This window comes from Rutidosis leptorrhynchoides, chromosome 8 (assembly GCF_046630445.1).
Source record: "Rutidosis leptorrhynchoides isolate AG116_Rl617_1_P2 chromosome 8, CSIRO_AGI_Rlap_v1, whole genome shotgun sequence".
In the NCBI taxonomy this organism is placed as follows: domain Eukaryota; kingdom Viridiplantae; phylum Streptophyta; class Magnoliopsida; order Asterales; family Asteraceae; genus Rutidosis; species Rutidosis leptorrhynchoides.
Genome location: NC_092340.1, coordinates 36,792,645 through 36,800,893, shown reverse-complemented (window position 1 = coordinate 36,800,893; position 8,249 = coordinate 36,792,645). Strand labels below are relative to the sequence as shown.

Below are 8,249 nucleotides of genomic sequence, written 5' to 3'. Positions count from 1 at the left end.
CATCACTTTTTGTAAAGTTTATATGTCGATAATCATGCAAGGAAAAAACAAATCAGGAGAAAACTAAGTTGGTCCTACTTGGGTTGTGAACTCACGAGAAAGAAAGAACAAAGGAGAACGGAGGGAAAGAACAAAGGAGAAAGGAGGATTTTGATTCGTCTAGAACAAGAGACAAAGGTGGAACTATTTTGTACAATTATTGGTAGTCACGAGATTCAGACAAGCAAATATTAAATGAAGATGGTGGAAAGTGGGGTTTCATATATAATGGATATATGTATCTGTATAGAATAGATATATGCCTTAATATATATAACGTAAATTGACAAGTCATCAATCATAGATAATAAAATATAATAACTAAGTGAACATGTGAAAATAAGATAAGTTAGTAGCCTTCTTAAATGGATTATTGTGCCGACAGTTTTCACGGAGTGCTATATCGTTTACTAAATAAATTCAAAACCATATATGTATATTTTACATATATATAGATTTAATAATAATATCATATCATATATTATTTTATTTACATAATTAATTAACTCATTTAATATTTTAATTTATAATAATTAATATATATATATATATATATATATATATATATATATATATATATATATATATATATATATATATATATATATGTATGTATATGTATTTATTTACAAATAGTGATTTGTGAATCGTCGAGAACACTAGAAGGGTAATTGAATATATGAAACAGTTTAAAAATTTTGAGACTCACATTTACAGACTTTGCTTATCGTGTCGAAATCATATAAGAATTAAGTTTAAATTTAGTCGAAAATTTTTGGGTCGTCACAAAACGAGTGCTATTGTCGTTTACTAACTAAATTCGAAACAATATCTATATATTAGATATACTTCATTTATATATATATATATATATATATATATATATATATATATATATATATACATACTTTTAATAATAATTATTATATATTATTTTAATTTTACAATATTAGTTCTCATAACTACCTTATATAATGTATCAATTTATATTTCGAATTATTATATATATATATATATACATACATACATACATACATACATACATACATACATACATACATACATACATACATACATACATATCTATTTACAAGTAATTGTTCGTGAATCGTCGGAACTAGTCGAAGGTTTAAGTGTATCATGTAAACAGTTCAAAGTTTTTGAGATTCAATTAAATAGACTTTGCTTATCATGTCGAAATCATATAAAGATTAAGTTTAAATTTGGTCGAAAGTTTTCGGGTCGTCACAGTATCCACCCATGACATCTTTCCCATATCGTTTGGGGTAAAAGGGAGGGGGTTTTACTTGGCCGTGCCCTTGGATCGGTTTAAAGGTTTCCTCCCAGGCAGCGATGGGGGCGAGGTTATGATCGCTACATCGGCATACTCGAAATGGGAGATGATCGCAACGGGTGGTTTAGTCCCCTCGGGTGATCCCAATCGTTGTCAGAAAAAAAAAAACAATCCTACCGAACCCATGAGGAAACTCCCACGGTGAAATACCTCATCCTATAGCCATTTTCTCTGTGGAAGCGTTTAAAACTTTATCTCACATGCAAATTCACACACTTTACGAGGATTTTTTCGCAGATATATAAATGCCCACCTCTGAAATTTGAAGTCACAACCTATTAGTTGGATGAGTTACCTCAATAACGCTAAGGCATGTCCCTTTGGTGAACACCTTTAAGATATACCTTTGTATGTCCTATGTTTAGCATATTATCAAAAGCTCTAACTGACAGAGATTAGTGTACATTTCGTTTCTAACTATAGTTACGCTATCTTCTTATCTTGCATTTATTTATGATGCACGGTTTTTTTTTACCTTTTTGTAAACATATGTTATTTTATTTTCTAAAATAAGACATAACGAAAGAAAAAAGAATTATACGACATGCCTCAAGACTAACTTCAACGCGTATAAAGGTATTGTACAATTAAGTAGTCGTCACCTTAAAGTTAACATAGCGTTAACGCTATGTATAACACAATTGCGCACGTTAAAGGGCTTCTTAAATAAATAACGGACATGTTTAATAAAAATGAAAAAGGACAATTTAGTACTACAGTTAAGCATATCATATTTAAACTAGTGAAATGACCCGTGGAATCACGGGTTTGTTTAAACGAAACAGTTTAATGATATGTTTTAGGTATTAAATGAACATAAATGCTAAAGTCATTTAGTTTAATGACCCGTGAAACCACGTATTCCGACTAAGAAACTTGTCGTTATTTTTATAAACATATTGATATACATAACTTAGTCAGAATAAATGAACTACATTTATTCTCCTACCACTTTCTTCCAATTTTGATCACAATTATTAATTTTCTTATCATAAAAGTTACATTACAATATTTTATTGAAATATGTATTTTGCATACGTATGTAACGTAATTAATACCGTAAATAAAATCTATATAATAATAATAATAATATAACAATAAAAAATAATAATAATAATATAATAATAATAATTATAATAATTATAATAATTATAATAATAATAATAATAATAATAATAATAATAATAATAATAATAATAATAATAATAATAATAATAATAATATACCCCCTCCGTCCCACTACAAGTGTCCAGTTACTTTTTGCACAAAGTTTTAAAAAATTTCACTAACTTCATTCTTCATCAATCAGAAATCTTCTCTTTCCATAATAACATCTTCTGGTTGGTTGAAACATCAAGTAGATACTTGAAATGAGACAACCAAAAATAGAAAGATGGATCATTATCATTTTCATTATTGTAGTAATATCGTTGTATATGTATGTAAATCAGTATTGTTATCTCATCGTATTGTTGGTCAAAACAAAAACTGAAGTACTACTGGTGATGTGAGCAAAAGAAGTAAACAATTGTAATTAGTTATATACATATTAATTTTTTGACGAAACGTGATTTATAGTATCTGTAGCCTATCAATTAAGAGAAATTAACAACAATAAAAAAATTACAGTCAGCTAAAGATATATAAAGATAATTAATAGTGATCATATTATGTATTCTCACCTTATAATAGCTTGTTACCGTTAAGGAGAATTAGATGATTAGCATGTATCGGTTATGGTAGTTAATATCATAGTACATAGCTCGGAGAAGAAGAAAAAAGCAAACATGAATAATTGTCGCTAAAAAAATTAGGGCACAAAGATGTATTACATTAAGATTGAATAAATAGGTAAATATGATGAGTTTATATGTTTAAAATGAGCTCATATGATATAATCATATTTAGGTGGGTAAATATGTTATTATTAAAGTTAAAAAGGGTATATATATATATGATAAAAACCTTAAATAAATAAATAAAATATTTAATTAATATTAATGACATCATCGAAATGACTTAGATTTTTTTCTTTTTCTTTTTGATTTTTTCTTAATAAAGAAATTAGTCTAATAATGACATCATTATTATAGAATTTTAATAAAAAATTATTATAGATAGATACTTAAATCTATTTTGAATTAATTACAAAGTATAAATATTATTATTAGATACCAACATTCTTTATTTAAATTTAACATCAGTTTTTATTTATTTATAGTAGTAATTTTGAATTATAAATATGAAATGAAGTGGATATTCTAGACTTAAAAAACTATGTTTATTATTCTCCTTGAATAAAAGGTCAATAATGCGTCTATATTTCTAGTTTTATTTTCGTAATTCATAAATACAAACTTCAATAGGCATTGAATTTCAACATGAACTTTTCCCCTTTCCTTAATTTAGTCCCTTAAATCTTTTCACATGACTTCACTCTTCCTATTCAATACGCACAGAGTCTAAATTCAAACATAATAGTCAATCGTATCAACAAAATCAGGACTTCAAGATCTAATTTTCCATTATTGTTCTTCGTTTTCTGCACGTCGTTTACTCCATTAGCTAACTGCTAAGTCGGTAATCTCTCCCTCTTTTTCATAATTTCAAATTGATTGTGTATTTATATATCCTCCTTATATGAAACCCTAGAAATCGATCAATTTCAGCTTGAATTGAAGTGTATGTATTTCTATTGGAATCTCAGATCCGGTATCCGTATATTATGTTTGATTCGATTTGATTTGTATGTAAGAATTAAATTGAAAGACAACTCAACTTAAACATTTAGCACCGGAAAATTGAAAAATTGTGTATATACAGTTAGGTTAATTTTTATTTTTACTAATATTATTTGTTTTTTTGCTTCATTACACTAAATTTAGGGCTATGTCAATATTATCTGGCTTTCATTAGCTAAAAGTTTAATGTTTATATTTTTGTGACTATATGTATGTGTAATTAATACTTTGATTGGTTTTCTATTGTAGTTTTTGGATTTTGGCTTTTATGTGAGTTTAAAGGAAGGGTAGATTTTGGTTATAGGTTAGATACTAATATATATTAGGGGAATGTTAGGAAAGGAAGATGGTAATGATGATGGTAGTGATGGCGCCGGTGGCGATGATGGTAACAGGAAAATGTATTGGCGGTCGGCCTCATGGTCTTCTTCACGGATGTCTTTGCCGCCACTTATTTTTGATAATGAGAAAGATTGTTTAGATCCAAATGGAGGTAATAATAGAAAGATTGCTGCTCCGTTAACCCCTAGATCGAATAGCAGAAATCGGTCACTTTTGCCACCACTTTCGATTGCTAGACGAAGCTTAGATGAGTGGCCAAAAGCAGGTTCAGATGATGTTGGCGAATGGCCGCTTCCTAGTACACCTAGTGGTGAAAGGTTAAAACTTGATTTGTCAACAATACAAAAAATTCCAGATAAGAACGCAACTCTTTGTAAACGAGAGAGAATCGCGTTATTTGATAAGAAATGTTCAAAAGTTGCTGACCATATTTTTCTAGGTGGTGATGCAGTTGCAAAAGATAAAAACATACTTAAACAACATGGGATCACACATATTCTCAACTGTGTAGGTTTTGTTTGCCCCGAGTATTTTAAAGAAAACTTTGTTTATCGAACTTTATGGTTACAAGATAGCCCTTCAGAAGATATCACAAGCATACTATATGATGTTTTTGATTACTTTGAAGACGTTAGAGAACAAAACGGTATGGTTTATGTCCATTGTTGTCAAGGGGTGTCTCGTTCAACATCATTAGTAATTGCTTACCGTATGTGGAGAGAAGGTCAAAGTTTTGATGACGCCTTTCAATATGTCAAGAAAGCTCGTGGAATCGCGGACCCAAATATGGGTTTTGCGTGCCAGTTATTACAATGTCAAAAAAGAGTACACGCGTTTCCTTTAAGTCCAAGTTCTTTACTTAGATTATTTCGAATTGCACCTCATTCACCTTATGACCCGTTACATCTTGTTCCCAAAATGTTATGTTCACCTAATCCAACTGCTTTGGATTCTAGGGGTGCGTTTATTATACATGTACCGTCTGCTATCTATTTATGGGTAGGTCAAAAATGTGAATCTATAATGGAACGAGATGCACGTGGGGCCGTTTGTCAGATTGTGAGGTATGAAAAAGTTCAAGGGCCTATAGTTGTCGTTAAAGAAGGAGACGAACCATCTTATTTTTGGGATTGTTTTTCGAATTTTGTACCTATGAATGATGTTTTTGAGTCGTCTAAAGGTTCACCGGGTAAAAGAATGGTTGATGCATATAATGTTGACTTTGAGATATTTCAAAGAGCAATTGTGGGTGGATTTGTACCTCCATGTGCATCATCTGAAACAGAGCAGGAAACACATTTACCTGCTAGAGAAAATACATGGAGTGTGTTGAAACGAAAGTTTGCATTCGGAAATATGAAGGAATTTGTTTTGGCTGCTAAGTTATCAAATCTGTCACTTGTTTCGTCTAAATTTTCTCCTCATTCGATTTCTAAAAGTTCAGAGTTTATTGATGTTAATTTTACTTCCAACCCATGTTCTCGGTCGATCTTTTCGGCATCGAAACAGTCTTCAGTTTCTATTGCTGAACGTAGAGGCGGTATTCCTAAATCTCATAATCTGCCAATGGTGATGAACGATGATTCTCAGGTTTTTGAACAAGGAAATACCGAGTTAAACGACATGCAAAGGGTCCCAAGTCATGAGCAGTAGTCAAAGATTTTAAAGATGCTCTTGACCAAATGGGCGGGTCAGGGGACTCTCATATCAAGGTACCGGCGTTTCTAAAAACTATGTATTTTTCGTTACATGGTTCATAGTGAAACTGGTATAAAAGGGTCTCTTATATGTTGTATCCACAATATGCTTATCATGGATTTCGTACATTTCTTACATTTCTAGCCTTTGATGAACTGATTGACTCAAATGTTTTTGATTGTGCATTTTTCAATGTGATTATTGCTCAATTTCTTTTAATGTGATTATTATTGCTCGAAAGTTTGATAGTCTTGCTTGTAGAAGTTGGGAATATTTAAGTAGTTTGACACTAACCCTGTTTCAAATCTGTTGATATGTCCTTAAAATGTGTATTAACTATAGGTTGAAAATTGACGAGTTGATAAAGAAGGTGACGGCGAGTGACTATTGTACTGTCAAAATGGGTCGGGTTGGGTTGAAAAGAACAATTATAAACAAGTTTCTTAACACTTGTGTCAGTTATGACTAAAAGTATCATATATGTAACAGCCTGAAGTCTCAATTTTTTAGATGCACATGTGAACAAACCTTTGTAGTTTTTCAACAATTTTGATAGCAAGATAAAATCAAAATTTTAAGAGAAAGCAACACCAAAGTTTGCCATTTCATGCAATCTTCAGCTGAATGTATATACATGTTAGGATCTTTCAAAATTAGGTCTCTCGAATAAGAAAATAGAGGAAAATGAAGGATATAAGCACCATTATGCATTCCTAATATTATGAAAGTGATCCCTTAAATAATGAATCCTAATAATACACTTGTCTTTAAACACTTCAATGTAACAGGAATTTCAAAAGATCTCAAAGTTCAAGAGTCTACTGGTTCATTTACATTGATACTAATAAATTTTAACATTAAATGAATATGTTTTTCATATTCCAAAGTCCCAGTCCATATCACCACCAAGTATATAAATAAAGCTCCAAACTTTACACTTCTTTTCAAACAAAACAAAAATGGCAGCTTCTTCTTCAGAATCAGCCAAAGTAAGTTTAAAGCTTTTGATTGATACCAAATCGAAGAAAGTTCTATTCGCCGAAGCAAACAAAGAATTTGTAGATTTTCTATTTCACAATCTTTCTTTACCCATCGGTACGGTAATTATGCTTCTAAAAAAGAACTCGATGGTGGGTTCATTGGGAAACCTCTATGAAAGCATTGAAAATTTAAGTGGGACATATATGCAACCAAAACAAAGCAAAGATGTTGTATTGAACCCCAACGTCCCAAACTATGGGACCCGATGCCCACTCTTGCTGTTTGATGGTGATGTTTCAATACAACAACAATACACAATTCCACCAACGTGCAGTATGAGTGAGGTGAGATGTAAACAGCCTTTTCTCTACCCCAAAGTTAAACCGAAGTTGTTATTCCACCAACGGATAAAGAAAACCGTTTCCCCAGAAGGACCTCCGGATAGTACGAATGATGTTTCAATGAATAAAGAATTTTACAAATGTTGTAGTAGTCATGCATATGTAGCTGATGATCCTAGTGTGTTGTGTCCCGAGTGTTACGCAGTCATGAACACTAAGGTGACCTATGTGGCTGGTCATGGTTCAGTTAAAGAGTCAGAGGAGGTTGGTGGTTTTGTGAAGGGGGTTGTGACTTATATGGTTATGGATGATTTAGTGGTCTCACCCATGTCTACCATATCTACCATTGCTACGTTGAACACGTTTAATGTCAAAGAAGTTGGAGCTCTTGAGGAAAAGGTGGTTTTTTTAGAACTGAATGAGGTACATATGCTATTCTATTGTCGACTAGATAATGCACCCTTTTTCTATGCGGGTCGGGTAACAAATTTTATGATCCAAATCAGAAGGTTGATAACTTGTTATGCATTTATGTTTCTATCTTGGATTACTTTTAATCCATTTGATGTGTGAGCGATAGTGCATATTTCAGATTAATTAATTAATAGTATACAATGCCTTTATAACTTTGCTAAAAGAGAATTAAGTACTCGTATTTATATTTCTTATTATGTGGTTTTGTAGGGCCTCAAGTTGCTGAAAGCTTCATTGCAGTGCAAGAATGTGCTTACCATTGTGTTCCTTATGTCTTAA

At 31.3% G+C, this 8,249-nt stretch overlaps 2 protein-coding genes across 3 annotated transcripts; both read left to right on the top strand.

Moving 5' to 3' along the window:
• The first annotated feature begins 3,783 nt into the window (after positions 1-3,783).
• Positions 3,784-6,393, top strand: LOC139861783 (protein-tyrosine-phosphatase MKP1). 2 transcript variants are annotated; one of them, XM_071850291.1, is made up of 2 exons: positions 3,784-3,969; positions 4,384-6,393. In XM_071850291.1, the coding sequence occupies exon 2, from the start codon at positions 4,465-4,467 to the stop codon at positions 6,127-6,129; it is 1,665 nt and encodes a 554-aa protein (XP_071706392.1). In that variant the 5' UTR covers positions 3,784-3,969; positions 4,384-4,464; the 3' UTR covers positions 6,130-6,393. The 2 variants fall into 2 exon arrangements, with proteins under 2 accessions (XP_071706392.1, XP_071706391.1); XM_071850290.1 differs by having other exon boundaries at positions 3,784-3,973.
• Positions 6,394-7,133: 740 nt separating this feature from the next.
• On the top strand, positions 7,134-8,249 carry LOC139863309 (uncharacterized). Its single transcript, XM_071851942.1, has 2 exons — positions 7,134-7,919; positions 8,181-8,249. The coding sequence occupies exons 1-2, from the start codon at positions 7,134-7,136 to the stop codon at positions 8,247-8,249; spliced, it is 855 nt and encodes a 284-aa protein (XP_071708043.1).